The 18,949-nt window shown below is 43.6% G+C and overlaps 1 protein-coding gene across 2 annotated transcripts in view; it reads right to left on the reverse strand.

Moving 5' to 3' along the window:
• dachd (dachshund d) overlaps positions 1–18,949 on the reverse strand; it is a 94,053-nt gene that overhangs the window by 23,746 nt on the left and 51,358 nt on the right. For both annotated transcript variants that reach the window (XM_026143812.1, XM_026143811.1), the window contains exons 3-6: positions 16,727–16,879; positions 3,291–3,463; positions 3,010–3,154; positions 2,716–2,847 (exon numbers count right to left, since the gene is read on the reverse strand). In XM_026143812.1, coding sequence (XP_025999597.1) covers positions 2,716–2,847; positions 3,010–3,154; positions 3,291–3,463; positions 16,727–16,879 — 603 coding nt within the window. The remainder of the gene's footprint in view (positions 1–2,715; positions 2,848–3,009; positions 3,155–3,290; positions 3,464–16,726; positions 16,880–18,949) is intronic.

An 18,949-nucleotide genomic window follows, 5' to 3' on the forward strand; every position in this document is an offset into this window, starting at 1 on the left:
GTGCAACAATGCGCACTAAACAGAGACATGAAGCCATAGAAGCAGCAGCACAGTCTGACATCATGACAAATGAAGGGCAGGATCAATCTTTAAATTAAAGGTTTAACATTTCTCAATTTTATTGCCAATATTCAAGGACTCAAATGGACTTTTAGGGCCCTTTTCATAAAGCTCTAGAAATATAACACTTTTCTTTTGATAATGGCATGCAGACTTTTCCCTTGTGGATTGTAAGTTTCTTTAGAAATCTGTGCAACGATGACAGTTGTAATGCTGGCAAATGTTGCTGCTGGTACAAAAAGTAAATCTGAGTTTATGAAACTTTTTGCTGCTCTTGACAAATTACACAAACTAGTGTATGACCTATTTAAAACAGGCATATGCAGCAGAGTGAGCAGAGTGACTCCAGTCATTCATGTCAGGGGGAAAAGGTTTGGTCAGCAAAATACTGTACACACCTGATCTGCAACAGTTCCGCAAGTCTGGTCTCAAACTGCTATGCAGATATATGATATAGCCTTGAAAGACTTAACTTTACTTTTCACAGTTGTGTATGCATGTCACAGCATTAAATTACTGCTAAGATGAGCAATGCAAGTACTGATTTTATAAAAGGACAGCTCTAATGATGCATTCACTCAATGCAAAATACCCAACATTAGCCTGATTGTGCAACAAGAGCTTGATTTTTATTAATGGCTTTATTTTGCATACTTTACCTACGCTGATAAAATGCACATCCCAAGCATTCCAAAAACAACCCAACATCGTGTGGAATTAAGCTTTCATACAGATTGAGTTTTGAGCTGCAGTGAGAGAATGAGCTCCGCCTGCAGCTCACTAAAGATGCCATAGCTAGAAGGAGGCCTTCTGGATAGGTTTCCTATTGAAACGTCAGTGCAAATCCTCAACTGCTTGTTTAAGGGGGAGTAGGTTGCGGTCACTGCGGTTGCCACATTTTGAGAGATTGCTGTGGAGTAAAGTTTGTCAGCCCTCAGGGGTTCCCTAATGGCCTTGGGCCCAATGCCCATTGCCTGTCTCGCCTGTTCTCCAGCTGCCTGTCTGACTGCTGTAAAACTTTAACAGAAAATAACTTTTACTCAAAATGTGAGGAGCGCTCATCCCAACGACTTAAAAGTCCACACGGCGCTGCCTCGACCCCCACAATTACCTGCCAAGTGTGAAGAGAATCTGATGAACAGTTGATGAAAAATGCAAAGAACCAAAAGCCGCACAACACACACATACAGAGATTTCACCATTTATTAGTGAGACTAGTGAATGGTCTGTTTAGTAAGAGTGTTAATGAAGCCCATCCACAGAGAATCTCTTCACTTTTTGTTGACACTGTTTCATAGAAATTAGTTGCATCTCAGTAAATAGGAATAGATGGAGCTAAAGGGAAGGTAATTTTGCCTAGAAGACGCTGGCATTATATTATAATTAAGTATTGCTTATATATTGTATGTATGTATGAATGTATGATTTGAATGTTCTCCTACTGGATGAGTGGACTGATCTTGGTGAAACTTTGGATAAACATTGTCTAGCCCACTGTGAGTCCCATATATGTAAGTATGTGCATGTATGTAGTTTGCTAGTTCTTCTAATGTATGCTGATATCAGACTTGAAGATTTACAGGTCCACACTAACTTGATGGCACCTTTAAATATTATCAGTAAACATTGCTTAATTTTGCTGGCTGTTCATGCAAATTTCTTCAGACTTATCACTGCAATTCCTTCAGTCCCCAGTAATGCATCTGCATTGTGTGAAGTAAATTTAAAAAAAAAATGTCTGTCAGGAAGTTTGAAAAACACACTGAAATACCCGAGATTGTGGCCATTCAAACTGTAACTGTTCAGCTTTCTCGAGAATTTAAATTACATAATTGAGAAACTGAAAAATATGTAAAAAAAAAAAACCCCAACAAACAACAAATAACATAAGAATTTTGTGTTTCTACTTACTTTATGTGCTCTTGACTCATTTCAACTATACTACTTTTACTGTCATTTGTGGACACACTATAGTTTCTCTTCTCTCGTCTGATCTGTTTCCTCAGATATGGGCATGTTTCACTAGCTCTAAGTTCCCTCCCCTACCTCCAAAACATTCTGTCAGGCTAGAAGAAACACTGATAACGAAAAACTAGATAGCCAAGATATCCCTCATCTAAACAACACTTGCTCAGATGCCTGGACTGAAGCCCTTCAAGTCTAAAGTATATTAGAAAAACAGTTGTTCAGACACTTATAGAGCATGTAGTTGTAGACTAACATTCTCCCAAAAAATCTTTCTAACAAGAAATCTTAGAATGAGAGGCAGAGCCTTCAGCTCTCAGGCCCCTCTCCTGTTGAACCATCTCTCAAGCTCCTGGTGGACTAGTTTGCTGCACTCACCTCTTTTCACTCCTCCCCTGTTTATACGTCACTACTGCACTACTGTACGACTATAGTGTGTGTTTGGTCTTGTCTCCCATGGTCATGGCAGATGGCTTCCCCTCCCTGATCCTAATTCTGCTGGAGCTCTCTTCCTGTTAAAAGGGAGGTTTTCCTTCCCACTGTTGCTAAGTGCCTCTCATAGGGGGATTGTCTGATTGCTGGGGTTGTCCTTTTAATTGTGTACAATATAAAGTGCCTTGAAGCAACTGTTGTTATGAATCGGCAGTACATACATAGAACTGAACAGAACGGGGCTGAGACTTGACTCACCTTTATCAGCGTGCATCCTCTTTGCTTCATGGCTCATGTCATGAGCCAGGTCTCCCTCTTTAGGTCCCGGTGCGATGTTGGGTGACAGGCCAAGCAAGGCTTGGTTCATGGAGAGACCATTGTGGTGTGCGGCTGCATAAAAAAATCAGCAAAAAAAACCAAACCATTATTAGCTAGACAGGAGCTTAAACCTTCCATCTGTACAATCTGTAAAGCCCTTTAGAGTTTTTTTTTTCTTTATTTTTTCTTTATTTGTGTTAATAAATGTGCTGTGAAGCAATATATAATACGTACGTATCCTGTCTGAGGAGCTTTCTGTGTGGGCTGGGGAGCTGGACACACTGCTGCTGCGGTGGGACGATGGGTGACTACCTGGCCTCCTGTGGTCTTCTAAGGAAGGAGCAGGGGAGGGACTGTCCGGCAAACGTTCCTGCAACCCCAACAGCCACAAAACCACACATGCAAAATAAATATCCAGCGCAGGCTCGAGTGTTATGCCACGAGAAAGAGGGAACTGTGTTTACAGCAGCCAGCTGTTATTATGACATTGCTTGCTTTCTCTTTTAAAAATTTACCTTTATAACAGAGGTGACCATTCTGGAGGGCAGACTTTGGCCCTGTGCTGCGGCGGCCATATTTGCAATGGTGCTGAGGTGGTTCATCTGGCTCATCGCCATAGTGACAGAGGCTGGGGGCAGGCTGACTGGGATCAGAGGGTGTGGCATCATCATGAAGGGGAGTTCCAGGCCTGAGACACAGGAAGAGGTCGTTGGTTACTCAATGATGCATATTATGAGTGAGCTACCCACAGGGGAAACTTGGCTGAAAACTCAGAACCTGCTGGTGTTAATTCAGCAATCAGTAATTCCCACCACTGAGATCCCCTTTAAAATTGGTGTCCAATAACACTAAAGCTTTACAGAGCCAAGCGCCAGGAAAAGAAAGGAATAATTCAGATTAATCACGTCTCGGGTATCTTTCCATGTTAACACAATACACATAAATGTTTTACAGCACGTGTTAATAATAGATACTACTGCAATAATAATAAAGAAAATGGGGACGATAACTATACACACAGTCATTCAAAGACCAAAGTTTACACTGCAATAAATATGCATCAATTATTCTATGATGAATAAAAAGGGGCAAATTATGGAAATTCTCTCAATATTTACATATAAAAAAATATCTCGGTAAAAACAAGGGCAATCTTGAAAGTCATTACCCAAATGACTAGTTAAACGCGCTAATGACAAACAAGTAGCGCTAGGCTACAGTACGGCAATGACTTTAGGCTAATTATAGCCGCCGACAGTGCAGACCAAGAGACAAAGAGAAGAAGAGAATGAGACAAAAAAAAAAGAGTAGGTCGCATTCAGCTCACCCAATAATGTGATTTTCAGGGTTTTTTTTCTCTATACGAACACACAAATTATTCCATTACAACATCAGAGATATCTTACAAATGTTCTAAATCATTCAATTGCTGTCTGGCAGTAGACGCCTAATTGGGGAAATTGAAGACATTAGCAGCGAGAAAATGTAAAGAAAGTCTAATAAAGATACTGCGGGTGGGGTGCGGTGGAGGGGGGGTTGTAGCTAGTCAAATAGTGGCCCTGAACTGCACTTCTGAATGGCTTAATGAAAACAAGCCAACTTTCAAAGGACATGAGCACAGACAGAGGGTCAAAGCTAGGTGTCTGTATCCCCCTCCCCTCCCCAGCCGTGGCACCCCCCTCCTTCCCCCCGCCCGTGCTCTACAGGGACTTTGAACTGGCAGGATCAAAAGTGACTGGGAACAGTTTGGTCTCATTCCTCCGCCACTCAGATGCTTTTCCTCAAATGCTTTAAAGAAAACCTCATAGACACTATTGGATCTGATCGAGCCTCTCTGTAGATTTTTTTTAACTCCTTTTTTTTCTGTCTTTCTTGGCAGCCCGGTTCAAGGTAAAAAAGAAAAAAAAGAAAGCTGTGTAGAGAAAAAGGAGGGGAAGAAAAAAAGATAGCACACTACAGAAAGCTATCCACAAAACAACTCCACTCTTCTTTTTTTGACAAAACATCAGTAGCCAAAGGGCAAGGAGATCTGCATGGCGAAGCCTCTAAAGAGAAGGACACTGGTTGAAAATGAAAGGACATGAGAAGTACTCCTCTCTGTCATTCCCCTCCTTCCAAAAGAAGCATTGATTTCCATAAGAAAGGTGGCATGCAGTTTCTCAGTGGCAAGTATTCCCAAACAATATAAAGCAGGGGAGATTAAAGAAAGGCGGAAGCCAAGCAGCACCTTGTATCAGCGCCTCTGCTGAAGCTCAGACTGAATCAATTACCACTCAGCAGGCTAAGCTCAATTAAAAAACACCACAGAGGGCCTGATTGCGGGGGTACTTACTGTAGGACAACATGGAGAGGTCTAGGCTACCTATCAGCCTTTCAAGGCCACTCAAGGGCCAGAGTGAAGAGACTTATTCTGCCTTTGAGGTGTCTCTATTACGCCCATTCAATCAAACGCAGCTACACACACATAAAGGTAGATTTTCACCATATCAATAAAGTATGAAAAAGAGGTGAAAAGTCACTTAAAACAACGCAGGTCTGCGCTTTGTTAGTAACATACCGCCACTTATCTCCCTGTCATATCTTTCTCTTGATGGCATGTGAATTTCATTGATGTGTCTCCACCTGACTGACAGGCTGGCGCGAAAACACAGGACCTCTGTTTGCTCTAAAGGGGTATTAGTCTCGCTTTCAGTGCCCGTCCAGCCCCTTTCTTGTCACCCCATCCTAAAGCGATGTTTCTCCCATAAAGACCCATTCAGGCCACTGTAGGGGAATGTGCCACGGGCCAACAAGGGTGCACCAAATCCTTTTATTTATGGCTGAAAGGAGCCAGGTGAGGAGGATATGCATTTATTCAAGGAATCTGGCATTTTCACAAGACAGTTAGAGTGTTTTCATCGCATTCATATGCAATTTCTTCTCATTTTCTTGATTTTTATTCTCATTTAAATGAAAGGACTGTGAATAATTGCAACAACTTTTTTTACGTAGGTAACAATAAACAGAGATTTTTGCTTCTTTTTTTGTCCTTTTCAAAAACCAGAATGAAGAGACTCATTAATCGCTGTGATATTGTGAAGATATTCCAGTGGGCAAACTGTTAGAAACATATTTGTCAGTTTTCTGTTTATCTCTGAAATAGAAGTTCAGACCTGATGAGAGGTGAATTCCCACAAGCCCCCCTCCCAACCACCACCTCTCTCTTTCCTGAAGGGCAGACAATGCATTTGGAGTAATTTACCTGAAGTAAGCCTGAGGGACTTGCAAAGGTGAACTCCTATTTACCATCATTAAAACTACAAATCACTTAATACCAATATAAACAGCTCAGCTATTATGTCGTGCAGTGCTTGGGAGTTCACGCATGGATAAGCAAAGATCTGAATCGCGGAGGATGAATTGAATGAATTAAAACAGCCCTTGGTAGCAACATGATTAAAAACCTGTTACATCAGAATCAAACCTCACGGCTAATGGCAGGTTTGTTACTTATTAAAAAAAAAGATTTGAAGAAAAGTGGGAAAAAATGGATTGATTGACTGTTGAACGATTTAAAAAAATGATTAAAACGCCAGCAGTGATTTATTTTGGTGATTTGTGCCGCAGTTAATCCTCATCGACACAGAACTTCAGCCTTTTTGGCCATCTAACCCTACGGAGAAAAATAAGAGGAGAGGAGCTAAGCCATTGTCATTGAAAATGGGATGAGAAAGCAGCCGGGCCCCTTACCCTTAACTCTGTTGTGGACAGATTTCCCCTGACAAAAATTAAACTAGCTCCTACTTGGCACTTTATTATCTCTTCAACTGAATGATTTATTGTTTGTGGAGCGAAAGAACCAAAGAGAGGGGGAAGATTACATTTCCAGCCAAAGCTCAGGCCTGATCTCGTTTTTTACTCCCTCTGTCCAGGAAAAAAGCTCCCGACAAACAATAATGTCAGCTGTAATTGATCGGAGGTCGCTGGCTGGGCCTGCAGTAAAAGCGCACTATTTAAGCGACAATCGGCCCCGCGCTCTTCAGACGCTGGCTAATGAAGCTGTCTGTCTGGGCTATTTACCTTCTCTTAAATGGAAGGGGAGAGATGTACTGTAAGAGACAGGGCTGGAGAGGATCTGCCTCTCACTCCCGTGAAATAGGACCTGCACATGCCTCAGGAATGTATAATTGGTTGGCGCAGCCAAAGCTGGGGATCCGGTGCTAATTAAATGACTTGTTTAAAGCCTATCTGTCTTTGTTTGGGAGGCTCTGGGCTTCAGAACAATGCATTGTAAATGCTGTTGTCAAACAAACATTCCTGGTTATCCTTTGATTTGAATTGAACAAGACAAAGGGCTGATTTGCTCACTGCTAAGCCTTTGGTTTTCATGGTGTTGAGATATTTTTTCCTTCCCTCTTCTGATCTGTCAAACTGAACAGGGCCATTCCAGTCAAAGCTGCTAAATGGACTGACTCAGTGCACAATCCATACGCAGCTCGCCGCCGCAAAAACAATCTCCGTTTTCCCTCTTAATTGCGCTTGTAAAAATGCCCCCATGTTGTGTATGCATTTCTCCGACAAAGGTAAAGACGGTGGCGTGCACAAGGAGAGTCTTTGTTGTGGTCGTATCAAGGATTTGCACACTGGTCCCAAAAGGAAATGAATGGCTCATGAAAAAGTGTCTGTCACGCGGCGAGACATTTAGAGGTCTCCATAGCACTAATCAGCTAGTCGTCTTTACTATAACTGTTAATCTCCCTTTTTAAAAAAGGGGGGGAAAAGGAAGTCCTGCCACGGAGGAGGTGGACCGGGGGGGGGTGTGTATGCATCAGATCAAACATAAGACACGGCCTCCATAAATAAGTCGTCTAGAATTGTGGTGCCACTTTAGACTACACGAGTGCATGCTTCCATGTGCTTGCTAGTCCCACATTCATATACACACAGGCAAACAAGAAAACACACACACACAGATGGCAGGTTCAGTCAAGGCTGGTGAGTCCTGTTTCTCATTAAAATGGGGGGAGAGGGGAAGGTTTCGAGCTTTGATGTAGCCACCCACAGCCCTTCAGTGTCATTGAATGAAACTTTGAAGCTTTTTGTGTTTACGTAGTTAATGCTGATAATAAAGCAAACATCTTGTCTTTGTTAAATACCTGCTGTCCACTCACGTATGCCTACACACACGCACGCACACTGCAAACGGGGACATAAAACGAATACATCTTGCAGCAACAAAGAGAGGTAAACATGAAAACACACGGCCGCACGCTCAGACAATGATGCAGTATGGATAATTGTGTAAAGTTACGCGCCGGCGCAAAGCCAGCCGAACATATAAACACATGCGGGAAAGAAAAATGCTTTACATTCCAAGAGCTGTAACGATTGGATGAATAACAAGCTATTAACGCATCAGCAGACAAAATACGCTCGACGTGCCAAGGCAAAGACGCGCAACTGAGGTGGGCATAGACTTTTTGATGAACTAAATCACGAAATGTAACAAAAAAAAAAAGAAAGAAAACATGATAAGAAAACATTTCTGCTTTCATGAGGTAACATAATTGCTTTCCAAACCCAAACCGCTGGAGTGTAACATGTGGTAGAAATTATCAAGGAGACAGAGGTGTTTGTCCATTAAGCGCATAAAAATCTAAGGCAGGCAACTTTTATAGGATAATTTAAATCCTCGGCTCTAATAGTGCGCATTCCTTATGAAAATTGGAAGATCAATCATCTCCGTGACAGATCTGTTGTGGAAGAAGTTCTCGCTATCTTTTAGGTGGTGGTGGTGGGGGGTGCTGAACACGTTTCGCCACCGCCCCCCCTGTGCTACCCCCCCCCCCCCCCTTCCCATTTTAGCTGTCTATTTGTCTCTTTGCTGAAAATGTTAACGAACAGAGCAATAATCAAGCCATATGCTTGCATGTGGCAAATCTCATTACAGTAAATGACCTTTACCAACCAATGCCAACATCCTTGTGCTTGATAACACAGAGCGTGCGGGGCGGGCGACACAATGGTGGGTTTTAGTTTACGCAGTCATGCGCGGGAGTATGTGTGTGTGTGTGCAGTTGGCCAAGACAGCCAGGCCTTCAGGACACATTAGGACACGGGAGGCATTCACTAATTTGGGTCGGAACCAGGCTCACTTCACATTTGCCACACGTCACTCCGAGGATCGCCGCGGAATCGGCGCAGGAGCTCCGACGCTGGATCACTCACAATAAGCGGTGGCACGGAAAGTGCTGCGAGCAGAAGAGGAGAGGCGAAGGAGAGGAGAGATATTACTAGCAGCTGTTACTACTGCGGCTGCAATATATTCAAGCCCAATCAATAAAGCTCCTACAGACAGTGACACCCAAGCAGACAGAGGAATCATTTTCATCTGATACTTAGCAAAGGCTCCCCCTTTTAAAAAGATTGCTTTCAGTCAATGACAACCAGTTGTCATTTGACTAAGGCTCCTGAAATGAAATATATTGACGAGTGTTATCAATCACGACCCACTCTGCCATCATATCAATTTAGCCGGGATGGGGGTTGAGGGGTGGATGGTGGTGGTGGTAGGGAGGGATCGGTTTGCATGTGGTCATCGGATCATCTGTTTTAATTACAAAATTAGCATCACTACCTCCTGCGCTCTCACTTCCTCCATGACAAGCACCTCTCGAGAGAGAAAATCAGTAACGCTCAACCGTTGTCAGCGCGAGGTTTCCTTGAAATGCAGTTCAGTGTGGACTTTAACTGAGGCAGAGGACAACATGTTAAAATATACATAGATATATATTTGTTTGATTATTTGTCTGGAGATTCTAAATATCATTTATCAAGAAACGCCTTCCTTTGTTTGTTCACCCTCTGAAGGGCGTGCTGATTGTGAAATTCCTTTACGTTGTTTGAACTTGCTCACGCGCTCCGTCTTTATCTTGGTCCCAGAGGAGAGGCTTTGTGATGGTGAAGATGTCTGGGCTCAGGAAGGCTGATAGCTCTATTTGGATGAGGGTTCCCATATCATAATTGAGAGAAGAAGAAGAAGAAAAAGGGGGAAAAAAGTGCTTTTGCGGAACACGACCAACTTTCTTTTCTGTCACGAAACGCTTTTTGAATCCTTCCCGGGCAATGCTACATTTTTACAGTGCAATCACAGTTAAAAGAGAACGCCATTTCGCTGTTGTCATCACCGCGCTGCCATTACTGTTATTGTGTACACACAGTAATATCATTACTCTATGCTAATGTTTCCTCTTAGACATAATCACGGGGAAATGAGAGCGCATGATATCCAGCCTCTAACGCTGCGCCATCTTAACTGTGCATGTGAAAACGGCTCCGCATCCGACGCAATCACACACCACATATATTTCACATTGCTCCGACCTGCGAAAGCTCATCATCACCGAAAGGTTGAATGTCATTTATTACACGTATCACATTTACAGCAAGTGACATTGTCTTTTCAAATTGTGTTGATCTCTTCACTTTCAAAGGTCAGCCCCTTCCCTGGCTAAATTCAACCTGACAGAGAATAGTGAGGAGGGGACAGCCGAACACATGCATCACCCCGGCATCAAAGCGCTCCAAATTAATCTATCCAATTAATGAGGAATGAGGCCTAATGTTGATGAGGGATGACAACTCGACTGGTCAGTTGTTTTTTTATAGCTCTGCTCCTGCTATTGTGAGCTAACCGCAAGAGACAATCAAACAAATATTTCCATGACGGTTTGTCGAGTGCCGCCGCCTCTTCCTCTCCGTAGCGCCGCAACTCCGCTGCCACTCAAAGATGATAGAACTTGATATGGATCATTACGGAAATAATGTTTAATCAATTCCCCCTGTTATTGTAATCTATTTCTGCCGTTGTCTGCGTTTGTGTGTTTTGTAGCTACATCGGTGCGCCTCACAATTTCCCAATCATGCATATTCAAGTGTTACGCTGATGCTTAACAGCCGACGCAACCGGAATTAGAACGAGGACATTAGACTTCATTAAAAAGAGAAATGATTATCAGGTTTATCTTTTGAAATGTCTATTAAAATGTGTGTGTCGTTCTTCACTTATCTGTCACCTGGCTCCCATGAGCCTGGCAGCCTAATAGAGAGATGGTGAGGGCCAAAGCCCAAGAGAGCGACGGAGACCCATCAAGCTCTTCACTCAGACTGGAAGGCTGCCTGTCTGCTCTGCCACTCTCTGTCTCGCTCACTTACCACCACTAGCCCCCGTTTGCCCAACGCTGGCAGGTCAAAGAAATCCTGTTTTGTCTGGAGAAGGACCCTTGATATAAGAAGATGGGGAGAAAACCCAAATAAAATGTTGAATTGCATAAATTAGTCAAGACAATAACCTGCCGCTGTAAAAAGAGGTGTTATGATATGTTCGTGAAATGAATTCCATTCAGCCTATGGCTACAATCTAGTCTCTCCAAAGAGCTTTGGCTGACAAAGGCTCCCACAAGAGAGCTAGAGAGGAAGATGGATGAAGTTGCCCCTAGACACTCATATCAGGTCAGTATGTGCTTTATCCCCTAATGGTTAAGGTTAGGATTGAGTAGGGGGTGATACTAGATCTGAGCCTGAGGGCCACTGTTCTAGAGGAGAGGTGCAGGAAGTTGCCACCATCCTCCATCATGGCCCACATTCAGCTGCGCTGGGCCACCAGCACTAATGCAGCTAGCAGGTTGGAGCGCGTAGTTAGCTAGTTGGACGTGTCCTTCCACCCAGAGAGCTTTATTATTAGAAAGGACATAAACAGACTAATTAAATCGCAGCAGTGGAGCTGGGCTGACAGCTGGCACAGAGAATGTGACCAAACAGATCCCTATCAAAGTGCAAGAGCAGTGTCTCTCTATATGGGTCCTGCTTTTGTGTGCGTGGCTTTGTCTGTGTGTGCTGACACGCATGCCTGTATGTCCAGTAAATATACGCCCGGGTGCACGTCACCTCTACCCATTTTAGCCCCGTGTTCGGCTCACATTCGACGACTATCATTTCTCCACTCACACGCGCTGTCATCTTAATGTCTTATTTAGCGGCTTATCGCAAAGCACACTGACTCTCTTATATGTTCCAAAATTGCACAAATGCTATCCAACAGAGCAGTGAACACTCCAGTAATTAGTGCATGGTCTCAAGCCTGACTCCACTCAGCTCTGCAACATGGCCAAGCACGGACCCCATATAGAGAGGAGTCTAGTTATGCATTGATCTCAGAAAATTAAGGCTAACTGCCCCAGACTGCGGCGTCTTGATGTACCTTCTGGATGAGCAGTGTACTATACTTTGTGTTGTTTGTGGCGTAAACACGGTGATTTTTTTTTTCTCACTCGCCACGCTTTAAAATAAATACATGCTAAATAATTAATGACCCCGCCCACCCTAAAAGGTAAAACCACTGATGATGAGAAAATATGGCCTTAACAAGTCAATAATGGCGAGTGCAACAAGAACAGCCTAATCAATGCGGCTGCAACGTTTGCAAACAAGGACTTGAATTATAACGCCAATAATTGATCCCTTCCATTTTTTTCTCCCCACCCCCTTTCCCCTTCATGTGATGTCATTGTTTATTGATTGCTTCTCGCCCGTGAGGGATGATGGGAAGTTTCGGAGTTTGTTTTTTGCTGCGACTTTTGCCCCTCCCACCTCCCCTCCCACATCCAAATACACCACCCACCAACCCACCCTTCCTCCATTTGAAATTTGCAAGCTGTAGCACCAGCTTAACCAAAAAGGATTAAGTCCCATACCCAACTGAGAACACAGATAATGCTCAGTAATTGGTAAAAAATGAAGATGAATGGGACAGCTAGATAAGGACCAATTAGCTGCTGGGAGTGTACAGCTGTGGTCTCCTCACAGAGCGCTCTCAGGGGCCAAGGCCCCCTCTTCCTCGCTCTCTCTCTCACACACATACATACGCACGCAGGCACACGCGCGCGCACGCATGCAAACATGCAAGCGTGAGGGTAGGGCTTGCAGAAATTAGCCTGATGACCCTGGAAAGAGAGAATGATGCTTCCTCATCATCTCACCCAGAACCTCTTTCCCTCAACTCCTCACTCAGTCAGGCAAGACTCCAGGTACCTGTCACCACCCGTCCAAACTTCAGACTAGCATGAGGCTTTCCACTCCCCCACCCGCCCCTGTTGGGCGCAGGCAGCCTGGACCGAAGCCACAGATGTTGAGACAAAGGCTTTTCAGGTTTTCATGCATCGCTCCTTTTAAAGCTTCGCTGCGATGTTACAGTGCGGACTCGGAAGAGTTTGTTTTTTTTTTTTTTGGTAGATTATGTTAGCAGTGACAGTTGTGTCTTCTCCTTCTACCGCCGCGCTGTTGTTTAGCCGGCATGTCGTGGCATCATCTGGCTGATGACAGTGGAATTCCCATATCTAATTACAAACAGGATTTCAGCTCCATTAGAGTTGTGTGGTGAGGAGTCAGATGAGTGGCAGGGCAGCACCCAGTGGCCAAAGAGAGACAGAGGGTGAAAGACAGAGAAGTAAGTGAGACAGAGAAAAGAGGACAAAGGGTGAAACCCCTGCCTTATCGTCTCAACCTGATTTTTTGTTGGTTCTTTTTGAAGCTCCGAGAAACACTTTTTTCCCCCCTTCTGTAACTGGAAAAAAAACAAACCCAATTCCTTCTCTTGGAATTGGCAGGTGTTTGTTAGTGGGCAGCTGACAATATTTTTTCTCCCAGTAATGAAGGTTGTGGCTGGGGTCAATGCACTGGGAGGGAATGGCAGGCTGTTTATCCCCCTCAAGGCCAAGCGCCACACGTGTTTTGCTTGGTCTGTGATCTGTAATTGTGGCATTTCCTGAGAGGCGCAGGAACAATCCACATTGTGCTTTGAGAGCTCTCCCTCTGCCCAACTAAAGAGTGCGAGGGAAAATCAAAGAAAGACCCCACACACACGCACACACACACACACACCATCCTGCCTCTCTTTACATTTTGATGTCATTCCATCTCCGTATCTTTTTTACCCTTCTCTCCTGCCTCCCCTTCTTCATACATATCTATTTCCTTCTCTCCATCTCTCACTCAGGATGTTTGGTTATTTTGGCAGAGAGTTGAACTGGCTGTTTTTTTCCTTATAATTAATAACATTGATGCAAACAGGAAGGTCTAATTGTGATGAATATTTAATGTGAGGGAGAAACATTAGCCTGTTCAATTTACATCAACACAAAGACAGCGGCGGGCAATCCAACTCTACAAACAGTACAGAGTGTCCTTCACTGGCTGGCTCTGCTGTGCTTTGCTTTAAGCGCTTCACAATACAAGAACTGCTTCAGACAAACACTGAGATGAGGCACCTGTATTCTGTATTTTAGCCCGAGGAGGCTTTTTTTCTTTTTCGTTTCCCCTCCACGGGTTGATGTAGTGGCTCTTTTCTGATTAAATGGATCTATGTCCTTAGTGGTATTATCAGAAGGATGCTCATTATCATATCAATTCCTATCGTGGATGGTAACATAATTTGTGTAAGTAAACACATCCGTTTGTGTGGGTCTTAGTTTAAGCCGGTTGATTATAAAACGCCAGTCCATTTCCTCAGAGCAGCTGTGGTCTGAGTCTGTTTTAAAAACAGCATGAAGTCATTCCCCAGTCAGCACTCTGAACAACAGTCAGTCCAGTCCCAACAAAAGCCCCAGCCAAATGCATTTCCCCCTCTGCTACATCAGTCAACTGATTTATACGTCTCGATAGCTATTGGATAATAGGCTCAAGTGCTGGATATATTAGGGATTCGCACTTCAAAAAAAAAAGAAAGCAAAAAAAAAAAAAAAAAAAAGCTCATAAATCAAACCCGAGCGAGCCACTTTATGGAATCTGAAGTAAAATCTGTAATCAGGCTTCCTTGTTAAGTCTCGCAACTGTGGAATCCCAAAATGCCTTCATTAAAAATAAAACATGTGAAGCAAAGTCTGGGGCTAGATGAAGAAGACAACATGCTGCTAGCTTGTGTTTCATGGCTCTGCAGTGCAGAGCGGGCCATATATCTCCAGCGTATTATCAGGATGACTCCTGCTGGCCACCCTGTCACAGGAGAGTGCTTGATATAAACAAGAGATTGCTGCGACACCCAGTAATCAATATTAGGATGGTTTCAGTACCAAACATCATTTGTCTCTGCGACCATTCCTTTGACCAAACGAAGCATTAATTCAAATCATAAATCTGAGCTGATTTAAATCCGAGGAGAGTGAGGGAGAGAGAGGGGCCCCTGTCTGACTGCCTGCCCCTAATGATTTATTTTCTACATTTCTGCGAGCGAGAGATTTGTCCATACTCACTGACAGGTCACCTTCAAACGCCAGTGGCAGACTGTTCATCACCATGCAGACGAGCATCTCATCGCTGCGAGTAAATATTAAAGGAAAAGAATCCAATTGATTGTGGATGGGGCCGAGAGGCGTCACTGCCATATATTTCACTCAGAGAGCTAATGCTGTGGCCCATGCACCCACACCTAGAACTGCTCCCCCTTGCCAGAATTATGATTCTACCGGGAGCCTGTGTGGCTGGCTGTGGGCTCAAGGTTACAATTTAAATTGTAAAAAGATAAAACAGTTTCTTATTAGCTCCATTGCCACAGCCTTGCTGTTAGTACTCACATTTATCTTTATTTCCGTGACCTCGCAGGCTCGTATTCTCTCTCTCTCTCTTTTTTTTTTTTTTACACACTCCATTCTCTCGGAGTGATGACCTCACACTTTATGCATTTCGCATTGTTAAATCTGCTTAGAAACACATCCTGTTTTCATCTCGCACGCCACAAGCTCCATGGTGTCAAGTATTATTGTCGAAATGTGTTCAGGAGTCAAGCCATTTATTACAGTAAGTGAATCAAAACCTCAATTTAGCAGGCAAAGCTACGGGGATTACACTTGGTTTATAATTCGGAACGGGCTCATGAATCCACGCTAACATACATTATCATTCTCTTTAATACACTAAGTGCTCGTGTGTGATATTGCAAAAAATCCTTCTGCATTTTAGGGCTAATAATTAATTGAAATGGCACATAGTGAAAAACCAGAGCTCTCACAGCAATTCAATTAGACCTTGTTAAAAGCTGATAGCTTTGGGAAACTGTGTTCACAGTTTCACTTAGCTATTAGGAGTTGTTTTTTTTTTCTTTCAACATAAAACACTTTCGGAAAAACATGACTTACATTACTAAAGCGGGCATTCCCAGTGCATACAAAATAACTAAAATCAATAGTTTATTGCTTTATAAACTTTGAGAAGGCAGCAGCACAGTGGAAAGAGCATCTCATGAAAGAACACCGTGCGAGTCTTCGGTTTAAGGCAAGCTGTGTGTCTGTGTGTGCCTCTGTGTGCGTATAACCTTTTTATTACTTTTGACAAAGCTCCATTGACACAAAGAACAGTGTGTCTGCTTTAATGACGAGGTGTAGAAACGACCTTCTTCTTTGACATATTTCAGTCTAAACCTGCTCTGGAATTATTGTTATTTTGGACTTTTTTGCCTCGGCTGGAAAGAAAGGAGGCAGGATACATGTAAAGAGAGAATGAAGGGTTTGATTGCCAGCATTGTTTTTTTGCCTGCTGGGGTACCTTTGGAACAATGCATGGAACCGCATAAGCTTTCACTCTTGCAAATCAAAGCAAATTTGCTCAAACTTACTGACAACCCTGACAAAAATGGAACTTGTTTAATAACCAGTCTGCATTTTTCCCCCTAATGTGTTGATTCTCGTTTTATACGGCCGAGGATTGAGATGTGTATAATACCCTGCCTCTCTGGACATTTTCTGTCTAATTTTTTAAACAGATAATTGTGCAGTCTTGGAACAGTTATGAGTTCTTTGAGCGTGTGCTGAAACGGTGACAAGTGTGCAGGTCTTCGCATGTGTTTGTGTGCGGCTTGCATTTTTTTCCCACTAATGCGAGATGTATTTGTGACAGTGTGTGCGTGTATGAAGGGCATCCTCACCGACACTGGAGCTGAGGTCTCCATTCTCTCCGTCGACCCCGTGGTGGTTGGCGTTGCCGTGGTAGCTGCTCATTGCCTCCAGCTTGATCTTCTTGACCTTCATGGCCTCTGCGATGGCTGCGTTGGCAGCTGCTGCCGCCGCTGCTGTCAGGCCTGGAGAGAAGAGGCAGAGGAGACAGTGCGCTTACAGACCGCTACATGTCTGCTGTGGCTGAGCCACTGCACCTGCGAAACCTTTCAAAAAGCCTCCTTGGCAAATAAAAAAATGAAGGAAAAAGAAAACAGAGGGCAGACTTTTGAAATAATAAAACAATGAATAATTTTATACACTATGGGGAATAAGCTCCTGCGAGATCACGACTTTGTTTTTCATCTTCTGACAGGGGATATCTTCACAGCGGGTTATCATGCTGATGAGATGGATCCCCGTGTGTGTGGCAGCATATGATTTTTATGAATGTTTCAGAGACTCTGGCATTCCTCGCCGCTCTGTATTGATGTATTTGTACCTTGATGGAAAAAGATGCAGTCAAGATAACAGCGCATGATGCAAGCACTTTGTGTGTACAGCTTATAATAGTGAATGAGGAATAGTGATGCAGTGTGACACAGCGACGGGGGATGGGGGGGGGGGGGGGGGGCATTAAACATTAAGTAAAGCGGGTTAAAGTGAACAGACATAGGGGCTGAGCTGCGTCTTCTGAATCTTATTGTGGAGGGTACTTCAGTGATACCGTCTAATGCATTCATCAGAGCTAATCGACCTGAATAATACCTCACAGTGCTGCTCGTGTTTCTTACAGCAATACATTGTCGTGCCTCATAATAAGAGGGCTCTTCTCACTGTCAAGGCGAGTCATCGGGCACAATGGAATCCTATAGACAGACCAGCAAGTTTAATAGTTAGAGGGCCATGAGTGAAAATTAACTAAGGAATGAAGAAGGAGGCAATATGTGAACTTTTGTATCATCTCTTATTTCAAAATGTTCTGTGGTCTGCAGAAGTACGAAACTGATGAGGCAACAGGTCAAAAGTGGCAGTGAGCTTGGCTCAAATATACTCAAATATTCATACTGGTTTTTTGTACGGAGATGATATGGGTTATTTAGTAGGCTTCTCAAGAGAGAACCAGTCAACCAGTTGTGGTAGATGGCTGCCCCTCTGTGAGCCTTGTTCTGCCTGAGGTTCCTTCCTGTTTTTTCCTTCCCACTGTCACCAAGTGCTGGCTCATAGAGGCTCATCTGATTGTTGGGGTTTCTCTGTATTATTGTAGAGTCTTTACCTTGCAATATACAGCTCTTTCAGAGGTGACTGTTGTTGTGATTTGGCGCTAAATAAATAAACCTGGACTGAATTGAATTGAACTGAATTTGAATGTATTTGAGAATTTTACATGGATTTACTTGAGGCCAAAGTTAGCTGCTTCGTTAAACTACATGAATACTGACACCACTGAATCCCCTCTGTGATCTCAAAATACATCCCGAAATAGCAACTTTAGACGTGGTCATCCACTTTAATGAAAATGAACTTGATGTGATTGACATAGTAGGTCTAATATTACAGCCATACATATGCTGAGCACACTGCAGAGATCATAAAGCACTGGTCTGTCATTGTGGTAGTTCCAGGGTTCTGGTGTATTGAACGTGACTGAAATCTTTATTCATGAGGCTGGTCTCAAACAGCAGGGACAGATAGTGCTAAAGCTCCTCTAGGCTTGGCGTGTCTCAGGAGAGTCCCACGACTCTTCTCGCCAGCCCCAGCAACAAAATCAAAGATGCATGGCGAGAAAAAGATATGTACCTATTACTGGAATCACTCATATCCACAATACGGTATATCACCTGCCCTTTCACTGGGTGCTGCTTGTACTTGATATGCAGGTTTGCCTTACGTTTGACGCAGAACAAAGCGGCGTCTCCGTTTATCATCGCTAAGCTGTCACGTCTCCGTGATGGGACTCAAAGCAGCTATTAGCCATGCATTTGAGGGGAGACACAAGTACAAGGAGAGGTAGAAATCAAACACGTGGCTCTAATAGATACATGCCAGCACATGCAAGCGCTAACAGACACACACACACACACTGACAAACACGCACACAAGAGCATACCGGCCTGGACACCCTTTCCTCTCATCCCCAGCTGATAGGCAGATGGTGAGAGTCACTCTGAGCCTCTGACATGGAGGTGCATATAATTTAAAGCCTTGTTTGCATC

Source organism: Astatotilapia calliptera, chromosome 16, assembly GCF_900246225.1.
Source record: "Astatotilapia calliptera chromosome 16, fAstCal1.2, whole genome shotgun sequence".
Classification (NCBI taxonomy): Eukaryota; Metazoa; Chordata; class Actinopteri; order Cichliformes; family Cichlidae; genus Astatotilapia; species Astatotilapia calliptera.